Source organism: Lampetra fluviatilis, chromosome 33, assembly GCF_964198595.1.
Source record: "Lampetra fluviatilis chromosome 33, kcLamFluv1.1, whole genome shotgun sequence".
In the NCBI taxonomy this organism is placed as follows: Eukaryota; Metazoa; Chordata; class Hyperoartia; order Petromyzontiformes; family Petromyzontidae; genus Lampetra; species Lampetra fluviatilis.
The window spans coordinates 11,397,252-11,418,130 of NC_136307.1; the positions used below are offsets into that span (position 1 = coordinate 11,397,252).

The 20,879-nt window shown below is 57.4% G+C and overlaps 1 protein-coding gene across 1 annotated transcript in view; it reads right to left on the reverse strand.

Annotated features, from left to right (window-relative positions):
- LOC144944146 (homeobox protein six1b-like) overlaps positions 1–14,501 on the reverse strand; it is a 20,819-nt gene extending 6,318 nt beyond the window's left edge. Inside the window, exon 1 of the mRNA XM_078872227.1 lies at positions 13,777–14,501. Coding sequence (XP_078728353.1) covers positions 13,777–14,336 — 560 coding nt within the window. The 5' untranslated portion in view covers positions 14,337–14,501. The remainder of the gene's footprint in view (positions 1–13,776) is intronic.
- Positions 14,502–20,879: the final 6,378 nt, after the last annotated feature.

A 20,879-nucleotide genomic window follows, 5' to 3' on the forward strand; every position in this document is an offset into this window, starting at 1 on the left:
GTGTTGCACACTGCACGTGAGTGTTGCACGCTGCACGTGAGTGTTGCACGCTGCACGTGAGTGTTGCACGCTGCACGTGAGTGTTGTACACTGCACGTGAGTGTTGCACACTGCACGTGAGTGTTGCACACTGCACGTGAGTGTTGTACACTGCACGTGAGTGTTGCACACTGCACGTGAGTGTTGCACACTGCACGCGAGTGTTGTACACTGCACGTGAGTGTTGCACACTGCACGTGAGTGTTGTACACTGCACGTGAGTGTTGCACACTGCACGTGAGTGTTGCACACTGCACGTGAGTGTTGCACACTGCACGTGAGTGTTGTACACTTCACGTGAGTGCTGTACACTGCACGTGAGTGTTGTACACTGCACGTGTGTGTTGTGCACAGTGCTTCAAACGTGTCCGGCACGGAGTGAGTGTGCAGCGTGGCATTGCTACCGTCGTGTTGATGAGGCGGGAGCGCGCGTCTGCCTCCGTCGAGTCCATTTGACGCGAGATATGGTCTATCCACTGCTGGATGAAGCCCCCCCCCCAAGCCTCCACCACCATCAGCTATGGTCTATCCACTGCTGGATGGAGGCCGCGCCGCTGCCGCCGGGGCCCCGTCCTCTCGAGGGGCGTGCGCCTCACCGCTACCCCCTCCCCCCCACTCCTTGTGACTGCCATTCCGTCGCCAGTCTCATCCATCGACGGTCACCACGCGTCCTGCGCGCGTGTCCGCGTCTCGTGAAAGTCGACGCGATGGCTCTCACCCCGAGCGCACGTTTCGTTCCCTGATCCCGAGCGCGTCGTCGCTGGGCCCCGGTGGTCCACGCGCCACGGAGCGCGTGAGGATCGCTTGCGACTCGGCGTGAGCACCCGATTCGAGACATTCCCAGCAGCATTCCCGACTTAATATCTAACACGGGACTCCCCCCCCCCTCTCCTGTAGCCTGAACAGACTGTTGGGCAAGTGCTGTTAGCGAGCACCTGTGAAGACCGACACGGCACACGAGGCGGCGGGGGGTCAACACCACCGCCGGCCGCAGCAGGTACTCGTTTGAGGCTGAGTCGACCTAGGGGAGGCTCCAGGACCGGTTCAAATAATCGTCATCGGTGTTGGCCGTGAGCGGGAATCGAACCCGAGTGGCAGCGCCGCGACGCGCTAACCACTACACCACCGCTCCCCTTTGTCTTTATATCCACACACGCGCGCACGTGGATAATAGCGGATCACTCACAGCGCCTTGCTCTATCCGCTGCTGCGTGGGTTAAACTAAGCAAACACCTTCCCCCGTGTCGTATTGGCGTCATGGAGGTGACCATACTTCACCGCGCTGGTCAATGCCAGAGTGGCGGGGGGGGGGAGTTGTAAACGTAGGGAAATAGTTTATTGTGGGAGTTGTGTATCTGGTGGTTGTGTGTCTGGTGGTTGTGTGTCTGTGGTTGTGTGTGTGGTGGTTGTGTGTCTGTGTGTGTGCCTGTGGTTGTGTGTGTGGTGGTTGTGTGTCTGTGTGTGTGCCTGTGGTTGTGTGTCTGGTGGTTGTGTGTCTGTGTGTGTGTCTGGGGTTGTGTGTGTGGTGGTTGTGTATCTGGTTGTTGTGTATCTGGTGGTTGTGTGTCGTGTGGTTGTGTGTCTGGTTGTTGTGTATCTGGTGGTTGTGTGTCGTGTGGTTGTGTATCTGGTTGTTGTGTATCTGGTGGTTGTGTGTCGTGTGGTTGTGTATCTGGTTGTTGTGTATCTGGTGGTTGTGTGTCGTGTGGTTGTGTGTCTGGTTGTTGTGTATCTGGTTGTTGTGTGTCTGGTTGTTGTGTTGTCTGTGTGTGTGTCTGGGGTTGTGTGTGTGGTGGTTGTGTCTGGTTGTTGTGTGTCTGGTTGTTGTGTTGGCTGTGTGTGTGTTGGCTGTGTGTGTGTGCGTCTGGTTGTTGTGTATGGTGTTGTGTGTCTGGTTGTTGTGTGGTTGTGTGTACGCACCACCCGGCCAACGCGCTACCAATCCTAATGCTGAGGTGGCCGCGATGTGACGTCACCACGATTTAGGGATTCACGATAATCGCAAACATTCTCATCAGGGTATCGTCACATCCCGATGTAACCTTGCGAAATGTAATTTCTTACTTTACTCTCTGCACAATATATTTGCAGATATATGTTCTGAAATCACAACAGCAATGAACTTCGTGCTTTGCAATACGCCTTGCCCCAGGCATTGGCAGTTGTGAGTTTATGGCCTCATCATTGTCGTAGTTGACTCTACACCACGTGCTAACTGTATTTGTTTAGCTATATCGAGTGATGATGGAGGGGCATACGACATACACATTGGCTCGATCGTTGTGTACGTGGCCTCACCCGACAAACACAACAACGAATCGCATGCAATTACGTTTTTGTAATTGTTAATTTTGAATAATCCGAGATAATTACAATAATAATAGCTGACAGCATGTTTGTGTAACTGACAACATGCACACAGGCTGCCACGTCAATCACGATCTCACCCCCCCCCCGCCCCCTCCCGTGGAGTAAACCACGGGGGGAGGGGGGGGGACTATGCAACACGGGCAGCACAGCAAATCACAACATCCCACGATGAGATGTGATGTGTCAAGGACACTATCATGAGATAATACAGCGGCAGCCCACGTGTTATTAACACTCACTAAAGACAAAGATCCCCCCTATAGCCTCAACAGACTGTTGGGGCAAGTGCTGTTAGCGAGCACCTTTGAAGGCGCGCACTGTGGCACACGAGGGGGTGGGTGGCCAGCAGCACGCCCGGCGGCCTTTGTCTCCCCAGTGCTGATATTTATACACCGCACCAGGTACTAATTTGAGGCTGAGTGGACCTAGCAAATGCACAGCACCGGGCCTAATATTCGCCACCGATGTTGGTCGTGAGCAGGATTCGAACTCGGGTAGGCAGAGTTGGTAGCGCAGTGCGCCAACCTCGAGACCACCGCTTCCCACAGGCATACAGACACGCGCATGCACAAACATGCACATGCAGCCTAATGCAATAACAAGACACACGAAATGTGCACACGCACGTAGTTGCATGCGTACACTATGAACACACTTGCATCCAGTATGTTACTCAGACGTACACGTACGCACAGACAACTACGAAGAAGGGCCGTTGCCCGAAACGTCGCCGGATAGATATATATGTGTATTTTCCCACATCCAGGGCCACAGTGTTCTCGATGGATGTGGTGAGTTTGTATTTGTTATTTGTACAGACATAAAGACACAAAAGGAAAAGATCCCCCGTAAGGCCTTAACAGACTGTAGGGGCAAGTGCTGTTAGCAAACACCGATGAAGGCCGGAACGGTACACGATGGGGTGGGTGGCCAGCACCACGCCCGACCGCTTTTGTCTCCCCCGGTGACGATGTTTACAAACCGCACCAGGTACCCATTTGAGGCTGAGTCGACCTAGGGGAGGCTCATTGCCGGTTCAGATAATCGTCATTGCTGTTGGCCGTGAGCGGGAATCGAACCCGGTTCGCCGGGTTCATAGCGCAGCTACACAACCGCAGACACAGAGAATCGAACCCAGACACACACACACAGTACGCCTACTAACTAAGACTGCTCAACGATAACCGTGTTCAGAGCCGGTTACCGGTTTCCGAAAGTCGCGAACCGGTAACCGATGCCAGTGCAATCTTCGTCACGAACGCACTGATTGGACGCGGGAACGTACAAACCGCACGGCGGCCAAAGTCACCGCGGGGTTCAACATTCGCCCATCGCCTCTCAGTTGAAATGTTGAAGGCACAGCACCTGCAAGTGCTGCGCTCGCGCCACCGCTGCCAGAAGGGGGCCTCCACTAGAGGGCCGCTCTAGAGGGAATTTGGCCTTCTCTTCCGCGCTCGCATGGACATCTTGCAAGAGTTTCAGTTTTAAATTTTCATTTATTAGGTATAGCTCTGCGAGCCATTCGGTTCCTGAATCGGGTGCAACCGCAACAAAACCAAAAACTAAAAACATGAACAAGAAACATCTTAAAGTGACTATGCGCAAACAGAAAAAAAATCCAGGAAAAAACTGCAAAGTCTTCCAGAAAAAAGCGCCGTACACCAACGCTGTGGTGGGCGTGCTCCGCACTCTACCCCAACGACGGAATCTGCAGGTGAACATCGCGGCTGGGTGGACAGAGGCGTGGTGGGGAGTTTGAGAAACCCGCCTGCACTGGGCTCAACTGCCGCGCGAGGGAGATGGGATCGGACCGGTGGCCTCTGCATGGCGAGTCGAGCCCGCTGCTGACAGCTTGCTCAAGTAAAGCGGTTCGAAAGTCACGTTTGTTGCGGGAGATTTTGTGTGGTAAACCGGTTTTTACCGGGTTTTACCGGTTTTCCATGCGGTTACCAATTTTAACAACCCTTGTGGTATATATTACATTGTATATAACAGCACGACGTACACACGGATACAATGCAGCAGGCCTCGTGGATTCTGTATGAACACAAAGACAAAGAACCCTCGTGTAGCCTGAACGGACTGTTGGGGCAAGTGCTGTTAGCGAGTAACACCTATGAAGGCCGGCACGGTAGAATCGGGGGTGCGTGGCCGACCGCCTTTGTATCCCTAGTGGCGATGTTTATACACCGCACCAGCTACTCATTTGAGGCCGAGCCGACCTAGGGGAGGAGGCCCAGGAACGGTTCAAATGATCGTCACTGTTTTTTGGCCGTGAGCGGGAATCGAACTCGGGTCGCAACCGAATTCGTGTCGCAGCGCTCCCCGTCGCACTGCCACAGTGAGCCAAGACACCGCGACACCGCGTGTCGCCTCGGCAGACTGTTGTTGTTGTTGTGTGTGTGTGCTCACACACCTGCTCGCGCGTGTGGTTATCGTGCGTGCGCTCACGTGAGTGCGAGCACGCACGATCACCGCGCTCTCACGCCTTGCTCACGGTTATCGTGAGACCGACATTGCGTGTCGGTGTGTGTGCATACACACAGCACACGACTGATTATAAGAATGCGTGTGCACTAACGCGGTGACGTTCGCGAGCCCCCCACCTCGCATCCCTCCGTTCCCTTCGACCTCCGAGCCCCTTGCTGAAGGTCCGCTGGTCGCCGAGATGACCCCGTGCTCGGCACGTCCGACGCGGGCAGGTAGAGCGGTTTCTTGTTGTGTCTCCAAGTATCGTTTACACGTCCACTGCTATAAAATTCCTGGTTTAAAAAAAACTCAAAGTCGACCCCATCTCGCGATATCGTTGAGGGTCTGCACCGCACCCCCTTACACGACTCCTATCCGCATTCACATTCGGCCGCTTTCAAGAGACCACGGCGATGCGGCAAGCCCCGTGGGTCCGGAGGTCTTTGTTGGGGTGTTCAGAATGTAAAGTTCGGTTCGGCCGGCCTCGCTGTTGCAAAAGAAGCCCCCGACGGTAAAAGAAATGCGCTCTGATAATCGGCGTTGATAATCAGCGTCCTGCTACTTGCCGTGACACCACGGAGCAGAAACGTAGGGGGAGGGGGGAAGGGAGTGGGGGGACATTGCCGAAGAGAATGGAACGGCGGATGAAGACGTGGCCCGGATGAGCGTGGAGTGAGATGCGCGGTTGGAATTTTCTCTCGGGAGATAAAGGCAAGGGGAGGACGTGGATGTGAGAAGAGACGAGGGTTGATCGCACGGACCGCTCAGACGGGCTGGCGAAGTGGGCTCGAGACTGATGGACGGAGTGGCAGCCAATGGTGGGGGAGATGGAGCAGGAGCGAGATGGATTGTTGAAACTGAGAAATGACGACGGTTTGGGAATGTACGTGTGTTGAACTTCTTTCGCACCTTACGTAGTCAACCGTGCTACTCGGAGGTGCGGGGGAAGGACAACAAACTAAACGCAAAAAGCAGTTCTCAAGAAAAGAGCTTTCAATCGAGATGATTGAAACGTGCATAGCTCCAGTGGCCTCCTAATATCGGAAGGAAGAGCGTTCCAGACGGCCGCAGAGGCGCATCTGAAAGCGCGCGATGCAGTGACCGTCTTTGTTCGATGCTCAACCAAAAGCCGCTGCAAGGATGACCGCAATGCATTCATCCCGCAGTGGATTGATCATGGCTAAAGATGATGATTATAGGGATCCAGGGATGACGCAACCGCGGTAGGAGGGCGGAGCAAAACTATAAACGCCCTAAATATGTGAATCCTCTTCAGCCAAGCTCGGTCCTCTGCTGGATATAGGCCTCCCCAAGCGGCCGTAATGTTTCAACGTGTCCAGCAGCCGTGAGTGACGCAGCTCTCTGATGGGTGCGTGTGGATGGCTGCAGCCCGGTCGCTTGAGATGGTGGTGGCTCGGGCAAGCCAGCAGTGGATAGATGAAGGCTGTTATTATTATTGAGTAATTACAAGCGCACGCTTACGAATACGCATGCCGACCCACAAACGCACGACACTCGTGTATACACACATACGTCTCTAATCCCACACGCCACTCGTGTATACACACATACCTGTGCACACTAGCACCACCCACACAAGCAGGCATCGCTTGAGCCTCAGTCGTGGTATGTGTGTGTGTATACTAAACATCACCATGCAGTACTAAACCCATACGCACTTATACGCATTCGGATTACACACTCGTACACATATAAAGATATCTCGTATAGCCTACGCAGACTGTTGGGGCAAGTGCTGTTAGCGAGCACCTATGAAGGCCGGCACGGCACACGAGGGGGTGGGTGGCCAGCACCACGCCCGACCGCCTTTGTCTCCCTAGTGGCGATGTTTACACACCGCAACCAGGTACTCATGTGAGGATGAGTCGACCTAGGGGAGGAGGCCCGGGAACGGCTCAGATAATCGTCACTGGTACTGGCCGTGAGCGGGAATCGAACTCGGGTGGCGAGGTTGGCAGCGCGTCTGCCACACCGTCGACATGAGCCGCGCACCGCACAGCTCCACACGTGAGCGCGGCAGCGCCATGCCGCACGGGAGACTCAACAGATGCTCTGCTGCTGCTGCTGCTGCGTTGGCAGCGGTGCACAAGAACACTTCAGCACCAACGCCCAACACGTCGGTTAGCAACAACAACAACAAACTGCGCGCTTAAGGAGAAAACAAATATACAATAGGCGACGTTTCGGGCAATGGCCATTGCCATGAAGGGGGGCCCATTGCCTGAAACGTTGCTTATTATATTATTTTGTTTCTTGTATGACAGCTTCATACGCTGTCCATATTGTGAGTGCTGTACATCGCCAGGGATTTCGATGTGAAGCTTTCGTGACTGCAGGGATGCATCTTCTTGGCTCTGTCGGTAAAGTCACGTAGACTTTACCGACAGAACCAAGAAGATGAATCGCCAGGGATGTTCTGCAAGGGCGAGAGAGAGCGATAGAGAGAGAGAGAGAGCTGCGTGCCGGTGTTCATTTGACGAGAACAATTCAGAGGCACGGGGTTTTCCGATCTGGGCCACAGAAATTGCTGCGATGTTGATGGGCTTCACTCGTGGGGTGGGGGGGGGGCAGGGGCGACCCTCCCGATGGAGACATCGCGTTTGAAGCACTTCGATATTCGCGCTCCATCAGAAGTGAACCGAGCCATGTTGCCCGCGACAGTGACCCGTGTCTCTATGTGTACACCAGCGACGATGATCTGAGTCGGTCCTGGGCATCCCCCTAGGTCGACTCAGCCTTAAATGAGTACCTAGTGTGGTGTGTAAAACATCGCCACTGGGGAGACAAAGGCGGCCGGGCGTGGTGCTGGCCTCTCACCCCCTCACGCGCCGTGCCGTCCTTCACAAGTTCTCGCTAACAGCACTTGCCCCAACAGTCTGTTAAGGCTATACGGGGGAATCTTTGTCTTTGTATCTACACACATATATACACACATACACACACATATACATATATGTGTGTGTATGTGTGTATATACACCGGACTCAATAACAAAATCCTCCCCGTGTAGCCTTCAACCCACTGTTGTGGCAAGCGCTGTTAGCGAGCACCTATTAAGGCTGGAACTGCACAAGAGGGGATTGGGTGGCCAGCACCACGCCCGGCCCCCTTTGTCTCCCCAGTGATGATGTTTACACACCGCAGCAGGTACTCATTTTAAGGCTGAGTCGACCTAGGGGGAGGCCCAGGACAGGTGGAGGTAATTGTCACCGATGTTGGCCGTGAGCGGGAATCGAACTCGGGTGGCCGGGTTCGTGGCGCAGCGCGCTAAACCACGAGAGTCGTTCTGCCCACAACGCACCCCAGACATAAAGACGAAGATCCCCCGTATAGCATTTAGCAGACTGCTGGGGCAAGTGCCGTTCGCGAGCACCGATGAGAGACCCGCACGGCCGCCTTTGTCTCCCCTAAATGTATATAATGAGCGCTGAGCCGTCGTCGTCGTCGAGGGTTCAAGTTGCACTTCTGAAGTTGCCCACCGAGTGGGCCATCGTGAAGAGACATCGACACGCAACAAAGACAAAGAAGACACCCCCGTAATAGCCTCAACAGACTGTTGGGGCAAGTGCTGCTAGCGAGATGTGGAACGGTGGCGCAGTGGTTAGCGCACTGCACTCGCTGATTTCGATTTCCGGCCGCGGCAATCAGCGGCGAGTGAAATCCTTGCCGGTCTCGGGTCTTCACCTAGGTCGACTCAACCTTAAATGAGTACAATACCAGAAGGGGGCGGGTAAATATCAGCATTGGGGAGACGAAGGTGGCCGGGCGTGGTGCTGGTCACCCCCCCCTCGCCACGGTTGCCTTAATAGGTGCTCGTTAACGGCAACTATATCCACACACACCGTCTGTCGCACACACACGCACACACATAAACACCCCCTGCTCACTCTCATTCACGTTGCCCACGACTTTGTATCTCTCTTGTTCATAGACTCAGAAGAGCTCTTCTATCGAGTATCGACGCCGCGGCACGAGGGGGTGGGTGGGATCGAACTTGGGTGTCCGGCATCATCATATCGATTACCACGCACATCACACACCAACACACAAAGACAAAGCTCCCCCGTGTAGCCTTGCGCAGACTGTTGGGGCAAGTGCTGTTTGCGAGCACCGCTCACCACTGCAAATACACACTAAGACAAAGATCACCGGTATAGCCTGAACAGACTGTTGGGGCAAGTGCTGTTAGCGAGTAGCACCTATGAAGGCCGGCACGGCACACGTGGGGGTGGGTGGCCAACACCACGCCCGGCCGCCTTTGTCTCCAGCAGTGGCGATGTTTACACAGGAACTAATTTGAGGCTGAGTCGACCTAGAGGCGACCCAGGAACGGTTCAGATAATCGTCACTGGTGTTGGCCGTGAGCGGGAATCAAACTCGGGTCGCCGGGTTCGTAGCGCAGCGTAGCGCTAACCACTACACTACCGCTCCCCATATACACTGACACGCACACACCACAACAACACACTGACACGCACACACAACAACAATAACGACACATTGCACGTAGCAACAACAACGACATTCACACACATACAGGAGGCCTCTATAGCATCAGATAATACTACTACTCACACACGTAACCACGAACATATGCACGCATAACAACAGATGTGTATATATATACACATACAACACAGATGTGTAATAACATAAACGCATTCACTAACACAGACACACAAAACACAGATATATAGCAGATACGATAATGTACACACAACACAGATATAACATAATCACACAGAGTTACCCACATACACACACACACAACACGTACCGATAATCACAAATATATCACATGTCCACACATTAATTTCATACATATATATACACAACACATATATATATATATATAACACATACACACAGTAGCATATACAACACAGTCATATATAATAACAACACACAACACGTAAACACATACGCGCACAGTAAGACACACACATACTAAACACATGCTATCACGTGGGCACAGAGTGACACATATTTACAACACAGATATAGAATAACCCACACAGACACCACACGTGTCGTCTTAACAGACTGTTGGGGCAAGTGCTGTTAGCGAGTAGCACCCAACCTATGATGTGCGGTAGGACACACGAGGGGGCGGGTTTCCAGCACCACGCCCGGCCGCCTTTGTCTCCCCATTACTGATATTTCTCGTACACACCTCACCAGGTACTCAATTTTAAGGCTGAGTCGAACAGCGGAGGCCCAGGACAGCGTCAAACTTCTCACGGCAGATCCGCCGTGCCCTGAGCAGAGCCGCATCACTTGAACTCGGCTCGCCGGCTTCGCATCGCATTGTGCTCACCACGACGCAATCGCTCCCCGATACAAACACAACCATGGTTCTCTCGGTAAATTCACGTATAGGTATAAAAGAAAATAAATCACTGTTTTAAAACAGTCTGCCTCGGCAGCAGCAGCAGCGGACCACGCTTTCCCACCTGATGATGGGCGCTTGTGTTGCGCCCGAAACGTCGTGATTTCTTTTAGTTTCTACCTACGTGACTTTCCCGAAAGAACCAACGAGTATGGATTCCTGCAGTTACGAAAACTTCAAATCAAGATGCCCCGTATAACCTTGACAGACTGTTGGGGCAAGCGCTGTTCGCAAGCACCGACGAATGCCGGAACGGGTGAGTGGCCAGCACCACGCGCGACCACCTTTGTCTCCCCAATGGCGATGTTTACACACCTCGCCAGGTATTCATTTGAGGCCGAGTCGACCTAGGGGAGGCCTAGGACTCGTTCAAATAATCGTCACCACTAGTGTTGGCCGTGAGCGGGAATTCGAACTCGGGTCGCCGGGTTCACAGCACAGCGCGCTAACCGCTACACCACCGCTCCCCACATGTCTCTGTGTGTGTGTATTTATGTTTGTTTAAAGTACCGGATACATTGAGCGATTCAATCAATCGAACTCACAATGCACAGCAGCAGCATCAGCAGCAGCAGCATCGGCACTCTCGCCAGGCACACACCGAGGTGGCGTCTGCGTCGCAGCTGACCACTCGGGCCCATCGCCCGAGACCCGCGCGGCCACGACTCGCGGCGGGGTTGACGGGCCAGGGGTTGACGGGCGAGGGGGGGGAGGCCCACCTCGTTGGCGGTGCTCGCAAGCGAGAATCCTCGTCGAGCAGCGGACCTGGGACGCGGTGGCGTTCAGACCTCTGTGGTGGTGGTAGTGCTGCTGCTGCTGTTGTTGTTGTTGTTTACCAACAGGGACTTGCGCCTTCATTGGGGGAGGTCTCCATCCAGCGGTGGATTGACCATGGCTGATGATAGTTGGTGGTGGTGGTGATGGTTGTGATGATGGCGTTTTTGTGTGTTTACAAATACACGGAATTCTACAGATCAGATTCAGAATATGTGCGAGTGACAACAAGTTCGTGTTGAAAATGCGCGCATGCGTGACCGCGGATGTTCCAGCTGGGAGCGAGAGACAGAGAGAGAGAGACAAAGAGACAGAGAGAGAGACAAACAAACAGAGAGACAGAGAGAGACAGAGACAGACAGAGAGACACAGAGAGACAGATAGAGACAGAGAGAGACAGAGAGACAAAGAGAGACAGAGAGAGACAGAGAGAAACAGAAAGACAGACAGGGAGAGGCAGACAGAGTCAGAGATAGACAGATAGACAGAGAGAGACAGAGAGACACAGAGACACAGAGGGAGACAGAGAGACAGGGAGAGACAGAGAGAGCTAGAGACAGAGAGAGACAGAGAGACACAGAGACAGACATAGAGACACAGAGAGACAGAGAGACACAGAGAGACACAGAGAGACACAGAGAGACAGAGAGAGAGACAGAGAGACAGGGAGAGACAGAGAGAGCTAGAGACAGAGAGAGACAGAGAGAGACAGATAGACAGAGACAGACATAAAGAGACAGAGAGACACAGAGAGACAGAGAGAGAGACACAGAGAGACAAAGAGAGACAGAGAGAGACAGAGAGACAGGGAGAGACAGAGAGAGACAGAGAGACAGAGAGAGAGAGAGACACAGAAAGACAGAGAGACACAGAGAGAGAGAGACGGTGGTGGAACAGAGGGGGGAGTGTGCGTGGCCCCCGTCATCTAGCATCGACCCTCGGTGCGGCTGCTGCGACAGCCCTCAACGCCGCCTTCAGCAGAGGACGTGTTTATATAATATAGCAGGCGACGTTTCGGGCAATGCCCCTTCGTAGAAGAGATATCTACTCGGAAGAAGGGCAGTTTCCCGAAACGTCGCCTCTTGCACGTGTATCATATTCATGGCTACGGTGTTGTTGACGAATGGCCGTGTTGGGGTTTTTGCCGGGCATCGCGGCCGCTCGACCCGAAAGGGCCAAGTTTGACTCCTGCTCATCGGCGTGAACGTCCATCGCGGCTCAAGCCAACGGCGCGGAGCTCTCGAAGATGGCTCACGTGGACTGGCGCGTCACGAGACGAGTCCAGGGAGTCGTGTTCGTGACCTGTTCAGGGAGTCGTGTTCGTGACCTGCACAGGGAGTCGTGTTCGTGACCTGCACAGGGAGTCATGTTCGTGACCTGTTCAGGGAGTCGTGTTCGTGACCTGTTCAGGGAGTCGTGTTCGTGACCTGTACAGGGAGTCGTGTTCGTGACCTGTTCAGGGAGTCGTGTTCGTGACCTGCACAGGGAGTCATGTTCGTGACCTGCACAGGGAGTCGTGTTCGTGACCTGCACAGGGAGTCGTGTTCGTGACCTGTTCAGGGAGTCATGTTCGTGACCTGCACAGGGAGTCGTGTTCGTGACCTGCACAGGGAGTCGTGTTCGTGACCTGCACAGGGAGTCGTGTTCGTGACCTGTTCAGGGAGTCGTGTTCGTGACCTGCACAGGGAGTCGTGTTCGTGACCTGCACAGGGAGTCGTGTTCGTGACCTGTTCAGGGAGTCGTGTTCGTGACCTGCACAGGGAGTCGTGTTCGTGACCTGTTCAGGGAGTCGTGTTCGTGACCTGCACAGGGAGTCGTGTTCGTGACCTGCACAGGGAGTCGTGTTCGTGACCTGTTCAGGGAGTCATGTTCGTGACCTGCACAGGGAGTCGTGTTCGTGACCTGTTCAGGGAGTCGTGTTCGTGACCTGCACAGGGAGTCGTGTTCGTGACCTGCACAGGGAGTCGTGTTCGTGACCTGCACAGGGAGTCGTGTTCGTGACCTGCACAGGGAGTCGTGTTCGTGACCTGCACAGGGAGTCGTGTTCGTGACCTGCACAGGGAGTCGTGTTCGTTACCTGCACAGGGAGTCGTGTTCGTGACCTGCACAGGGAGTCGTGTTCGTGACCTGCACAGGGAGTCGTGTTCGTGACCTGTTCAGGGAGTCGTGTTCGTGACCTGCACAGGGAGTCGTGTTCGTGACCTGCACAGGGAGTCGTGTTCGTGACCTGCACAGGGAGTCGTGTTCGTGACCTGCACAGGGAGTCGTGTTCGTGACCTGTTCAGGGAGTCGTGTTCGTGACCTGCACAGGGAGTCGTGTTCGTGACCTGCACAGGGAGTCGTGTTCGTGACCTGCACAGGGAGTCGTGTTCGTGACCTGCACAGGGAGTCGTGTTCGTGACCTGCACAGGGAGTCGTGTTCGTGACCTGCACAGGGAGTTGTGTTCGTGACCTGTTCAGGGAGTCGTGTTCGTGACCTGTCCGCCGCTCGCTTCCCTCTCTCGAATATCCCCAAACCCCGAACACCAAAACGAACCACGACCCCCACTCCACCAAACCCCCCTCACCCATACTCCATGTTCCCCTCGGCACAGCCCTCACCCCAAACCCTCACCCCCCTTACCCGCAACCCCCCCCCCCAACAACCCTCACCCCGACCCGGGACCCTGACCCCGACCCTGGACCCTAACCCCTGACCCCCACCCTAGCCCTACCTGTCCTTGGCCTCCGCGGCGCGGTCGCGCTGTCGCCGGTTCTTGAACCAGTTGCTGACCTGCGTCGTGGTCAGCCCCGTGGCCTCGGCCAACTCGCGCTTCTCGCGCGGGGACGGGTACGGGTTGTGCGCGTACCACTCGCGCAGCACGCCCCGCGACTTCTCCTTGAAGCAGTAGCTCGTCTCCTCGCCGTCCCAGATGGTCCTCGGCAGCGGGAACTTGCGCCGCACCCGGTACTTGCCCACGGCGCCCAGGGGCCTCCCGCGCAGCTTCTCCGCCTCCGTGTAGTGCGCCTTGAGCCACAGCTGCTGCAGCTTGGGGTGGTTGTGCGGCGAGAACTGGTGGCTCTCCAGCGTCTTGTAGAGCTCGCGGAAGTTGCCCCGGTGGAAGGCCACCACGGCCTTCGCCTTGAGCACGCTCTCGTTCTTGTGCAGGTGCTCGCACGCGGGCAGCGACCACAGGAAGCGGCCCAGGCGTTCGATGTTGCCTCCCTGCTGCAGCACCTCGCACACGCACGCCACCTGCTCCTGCGTGAAGCCGAACGACGGCAGGAGGGACATGGTGCCTCAGCCCCCCTCCCCACGACGCGCGCCACGCGGAGAGGAGGGACGATCTTCTTCTTCTTCTTCCTTCACGAGACTCGTCCCCCTCCTCCTCCTCCTCCCTCTGCTCGAGTCTCGCGCGCCTCGTCCTCCTCGCCTCGTCTCGCACCCTCCGCTTCCTCCTCCTCCCTCTGCTCCTATCTCAGAGCCTCTACCCCCTCCCTCTGCTCCCTCGTTCTATCCACGCTCACTCCCTCTCCCCTCTGCCGCTCTCTTTACTCCGTCTCTCCCTGTTCTCTTCTCGCCCCCGCCGCCCCGGCTCACGATCGTCGTCGTCTCTGTCTCTCCTCGGACTCTTCTCTCGAGCTATCTCCACCCTCTTGCTGTTCTCGTCTCTTCGCGAGTTCTCCTCCCTCGCTCTCATATCTCCTCCCTCTCTGTAGATCCTCTCCCCTCTGACTCTCTCTCTATTTCTCCTCCCCTCTCCCCTCCCTCTCTCCTCCCTCTCCCCCCTCTCTCTCTTTCGCCTCCCGTCCCTCCTCCTCCTCCTCTTCGCTCACGCGGCCGCTCCTCGTCTCCCCGAACGAGTCGCGCTTTCCCGGCAGCGCGACGAGACGCAGCGGGGACCTCCACGGGGCCGGGCCGCTCTCACGGGGCCAGGCTCCCGGGTCCGAGACCTCGGGTCGTCTCGCGGCTGGCCGCCGTGCCGCGTCGGCCTGGGGGCCTCGCGGGAACGCGGCGACTCCCGGACACGCGGATTGGCCGCCACGACCCCGGGCGCGGGTCCCGACGCGAACCGCGAAACTTGACACCGCGGCCGGCGGAGTCCGGGCACTTGCAGCAGCCCCCCCCCCCCGTCTGCCCCCTTACACCCTCGGGCCTCCCCCAGTCTACCCCCAACCACCCCCCCAATATACCCCCCCCCTCCCGGCCTCGCCGACCCAGGAGACGCAGCCGCGGGGCTGACTAACATTTGCTTTGGGAGCGACGCGCGCCACTTGCAAATCACTCAGTGGCAGCGCTTAACGAGCAACACAAACAGCACAAACAACACGTGGACACAATGGCCACGAGCAACACGCAGGCGCGCACACGTCCAACGAAGACACTGGGGCGTGCCACAACTTAACACGACACAAATGATCGTGAACAACTGGAATCCCAAACGTCACAGCACCACAATCAGCACCGCCAGCATCACCAATCAACATCACCCACACCACAACCAAGACCACAATCGACACCACAATCAACATCACCCACACCACAACCAAGACCACAATCGACACCACAATCAACATCACCAACACCACAACCAACGCCGCAACCAAGACCACAATCAAGACAAGAACGCGGAACCGAGGGCTCAGCTCGGCAGATCGTGAGCGAGGCGCGATTGGACGCGACTCGTGTCGAGTCGAGCTTCAACAAATCGACAAACGACCGCGGCGCAATCGCCCCGTGCGCCGTAGGGAGATGCTCGGCGCGACCGCGAGAGAGACAGAGATGGCGACGGATTGGGGGATGCCTTCGCCCAGCAGTGGATTGGTCACGAGCGATGGTGGCGCTGATGATGACGACGACGACGATGACGACGACGATGATGCGATGTTGTCGGGTAAACCCGTGTCGAGGCAGCGCTGGACATTGGCTGCGTCGCGTAAATCCGCGCGCATCAATCTCGGCGGAGCCGCGGGCTGACGGGACGCGATCGGGTTTCCGCTAATCGCTTTCCCAGCCCCGTGAGCCCAGGGCGGGGGTGGGGAGAGAGATGGGGGGGGGGGGGGCACGGGGGTGGGGAGAGAGATGGGGGGGGGGGCACGGGGGTGGGGAGAGAGATGGGAGGGGGGGGCACGGGGGTGGCGGGCGGGCGGGGGAGCTGAGAATGGTGGTGGGAGGACGCGTGGAGCACGCGGCAACCGCCTGCTTGGAGTCTATAAGCTCGGGGGGGTTCCTGTGTGTGGGGGTCCCCGAGTTTGGAAGATAGTTAAGGGGGAGGGCTGGATATTTGGGGGGGGGGGGGGGGGGCACGGGGTATTGGGGTCCCAGGGTCCGCTGTCCCGGCTCCCCCGCTCCCCTCGTCTGAGCCGCGTGGCCCCGCACGCTGGAGCGATTAAAACACAATTAGGGGTTTACGACACAAGTCTGCGGTGAGGAGGGGGTGGAGGAGGAGGGGGGGGGGGAAGTGTGAACGCTCCACTCCGTGCCAGGAGCGCTTCTCTTGAGCGCTTAATTTGAAGCGACTCCCCCCTCCCTCATCCCCTTCCTCACATCCCCTCCCTCCCTCCCTCCTCCCTCCCTCCTCCCACCCAACTCCCTCTCTCCGTCTCCTCCCTCCATCTCTTCCATCCCTCGCCTCGTGCGAACCGCGCCACCGTCTCCATAGCAGTGGATCGGCGAGCCCCCCCCCCCCGTGCCGAGCCAGGAGGCCGGTACCACGCGTCTCTCAGGGGGGGGGGGGGCGGGGGAGGAGGTGGGTCGGGGTGGGGGGAGATGCCCCGGAGCCCCCCTTTAGGGGGGTTCGGTGAGGTCGTCACGCGCTGCCCCTCCAAGCCGAACACGGATTTCATATCCGTGTTCAATCCACTGCTGGGTGAGGGTCTCCCCGCGCCGCGTGCGCCCCGCTGCGTCGGGAGCGTCTTTAACAATTCCTCGCCACAATCGTGGATTGCTTTTTTGTTTCGTGTCGGAGGAAAGATCCCGAGTGCAGACGAGCTGCTCGTACGGATGTTAAACTTCTTTCGCGCCGTACGTAGCCAACCGTGATAACAACTTGCAACTCGGAGGTCCGCCACGCGTAGTTGGTTCTACGAACATCCCGCTTGCTGTGCTACCATCCCCCTGGGCAGCTTGCAGCAGCAACAGCGGCATTGACGAATCTCTACGCGGTCCACCAACCCCCGCGCTGTTAGATCACAGACGCGCGCAAGCTCCGACTCCTGCCCGGATCTTGACACATCTGGTGGGGGGGGGGGGTTGAAGACGGGAGATGGGGGGGGTCATGAACCGATTTGCCGCAGAGTTTAATTGGAAGCGACCAATCAAAGGCAAAGGGCGAGCGGTGACGTCAGCGCGCAATGGCCGAACGACACAGGTGAAGTGAGTTACGTCACCGGGTTAGTGAGACAGGTGAGGCGGCGGTGACGTCACTGGTTCGTGTTACGTGGGGGGGAGGGAGTGTGACGTCACGGGCCAGTGACACAGGCGAAAGGGTTGAATGAACTCACGAGGTGGTGACGTCACTGGCCATCGCGACAGGTGAGCCGGTAGTGGTGACGTCACCGGCCATCGAGACAGGTGAGCCGGTAGTGGTGACGTCACCGGTGGTGGTGACGTGCGCGGCGCGGGTCGCTCCGCTGACCCAGGCAGGAGCGGTCCGCCGGTGCCACCCTGGGGAGTGGCGGTGTCCTCGCCAGCCGTGGTCTCTCCGCCGCTGGATGATGGCCTCCACAAGCCGCCGCCGCCGCCGCTGCCGCCAACCCCGTCGTGATTCGCACGGCGCTTGCTGCGCACGAGCCGATTCCATCGTCGGTCCGTCTCCCCGCTGGACGTGCCCCACTCGGAGCGGATTCCACTCCTCGGCTGCCGCTCCGTCGTTAGTCTCGACCGCGGGCCGTGACGCGTTCCTGCCCCGCTGTCGCAGCTCACGCTCACTCAGCAGTTTGAGTTGAAGCTGCGCGTGGCCTCCCATTCACGTCTCCGTCATCCTGTCTCCCGGTGTCATTCCGAGCACGCATCTCTCCACGCTTTCCCCACCACCATGGTCTATCCACGGCTGGACGGAGGCCAATGCGGTGACGCTTCTGCGGCCGTAGCGACGTGAGCATGTGACCAATGCAAGAGGGCCGCGCGGTGACCATCACGTGACACCTGGCACGGTGGGCCGAGCACTCAGAAGGTCGCGAGTTCAAATCCTGGACGGGGCGGGGTCGACTCAGCATCATCATCATCCCCCTCTGGGGTCGATCAAATAAACACCACTATCGACGAAGCTCTCGCCATGGGAACATGGAATGTCCACCACTGCTCTCGTTGACCACGTGACGAGCGGGCACCCTCGTTGTTGGAGCGACTGAGTTTGATCCCCGGTCACGGGTCCGTGGTGGCGGGCGCGAAACCCGAGCGGGGACGACGCGACCCGCTCGGCTCCGGGAGAGGCGAGACGCGAACCCGATACCGAGCAGGAATGCGGGGGTGGGGCCCGGGGGGAGACGAGGGGGGGTGGGGGGGGTGTGGGGTGTGGGGGGGGGTCTATGGGCAGGACTGCGAGGGGGGCAGGAGGCGGGGTTTTTGTGAACTCGCGAAAGGGATCTCCGAGTTACCCCCGAGCGCTCCGCCGTCCACTGCCCCCCCCCGACTCAGCCACGATGAGCAGCAGCAGCAACAGCACGGGATGACTGACAGCTGATCTCTATGGGGAGCCCCCCCCCCAACCCACCCACCTTTACTCCCCCCCCCCGCCTTGCCGCTACACCACTCACCCCCAGGGGGTGCCGCGAGAAATAACACACCGCGGGGTTGGAGGGACAGGAGGTGATGGGAGCGTAGATGAGCAGAGTTCACGGCGAAGACGGGCGGGAGTGGGGTGGTGGTGGGGCGGGGCTTTGAGGCAGGGAGGAGGTTGGGGGGTGGGCACGGTCAAGGGGAGGGAGATGGAAGCCGAGGGTGGGTGGTGGAGGCGGAGGGAGAGTGCGGGGGGGGGAGACGTGGGTAGGCAGCGGCAGACAGAGGGAGGCTGGGGGGAGATCGGGGGTCGAGCGGGGGAGGAGGGGGCAGTCCGGCTCTGCCGTCTCCGCGCTGTCAGAAACAGGAAAATAAAACCAAGGGGCTTGAGGAGCGCGGCGCGGCCCGCTGAGTGAGATTTATGAGTCGCGAGTCTCGCCTCTAATCTCCGCATCTCGCCGCCCCCACCGGCGCGGAGGAGGAGGAGGCGATCGCAGCGGCCGGGGCTGCTGCTTGATGGTGGTGGTGGTGAGGAATGGATTTCGGGTGTCTCGGCGCACTCCGCTTTTAATGCAACCAGGAGCCGCGACGCGCGGGTTCAACCCCGACGCACGAGGCGCTCCGAGCACTCCGCGGTGGTGGAGATTCGGGAGCTGCAATCGAGGTCGCGTCCCGAGCCTCACCGCCACACTCCTCCTCCTCCTCGTCTCCCTTCTACTCCTTTATTCTGCTCCCTCTCTTGTTCTTCATCTCCCGCCTCATTCACATTCCCTGCACGCCATCCGCCCCCTCGGCGCGGCCACCCTCTGGGCCCGGCTGGCGGTGACGACTCCTCCTCAGGAGGCTCCTGCACGTGGCCGTCGAGTCCTCGACGAGTGAGTGGTCACCCTGCCGGGCGAGGGTGCCCCTCTGATGACCACAGTAACCCCACGTGTGCCGCCACCACCCCCAACCCCCCCCCTCCCCAACTCACAAACCAACACTTCGCCATCGCTTCCTTCGCTTTGCCTGATGCCACTGCAGCTGCACAGTCGACCCTCGTCCTCCTCGGCCTCCGGTCTCACTCCAATGTGGGTGAAGTTGCCCTCTTCACGGCCGATATTAGATGGACCCTCCCCCTCGCCCGGTGCCTGCTGTCCTCTGCTGGAGTCACCGCTGCCCGGAGTTGAAATTGGATCCGGAGTGTGAGTCGGGGTTTGAAGTTGGGAGTTGAATTTTGTGGATTTGAGTGGAGCATTGTAGCCCGAAGATGTGTGTGGGGGGGGGAGGTGAGAGTTTGATCCGGGACTGGGGCGGGTGTTCCTGCAGAGGAGGGGGAGAAGGCTCGGCCCGCCACTCACCGCGCTCGCGATGGTGATGGGGATGATGATGGTGGTGATGAGGATGATGATGATGGTGAGGATGATGGTGGTGGTGCTGATGATGATGAGGATGATAATGATGGTGATGAGGATGATAGCGGTGATGAGGATGATGATGGTGGTGATGAGGATGATGATGGTGGTGATAAGGATGATGATGGTGGTGATGAGGATGATGGTGGTGGTGCTGATGATGAGGATGATGGTGATGATGAGGATGATAATGATGGTGATGAGGATGATGATAGCGGTGATGAGGATGATAATGGTGGTGATAAGGATGATGATGGTGGTGATGAGGATGATGTTGATGGTGATGAGGATGATGATGATGATGGTGGTGATGAGGATGATGATGAAGGTGGTTGTGATGATGATGGTGGTGATGAGGATGATGGTGGTGGTGGTGGTGATGATGAGGATAGTGGTGATGAGGATGGTGGTGGTGGTGGTGATGAGGATGATGATGAATGTGGTGGTGATGATGATGATGGTGGTGATGAGGATGATGATAAAGGTGGTGGTGGTGATGATGATGATAGTGGTGATGAGGATGGTGGTGGTGGTGATGAGGACGATGATGGTGGTGATGAGGACGATGATGGTGGTGATGAGCATGATGAAGGTGGTGGTGATGATGATGATGGTGGTGATGAGGATGATGATGGTGGTGGTGGTGATGAGAACGATGATGGTGGTGATGATGATGGTGCTCGTTGCTGAACGGCGGCCAGGATCTCGCGATGTTCCCTCGCTC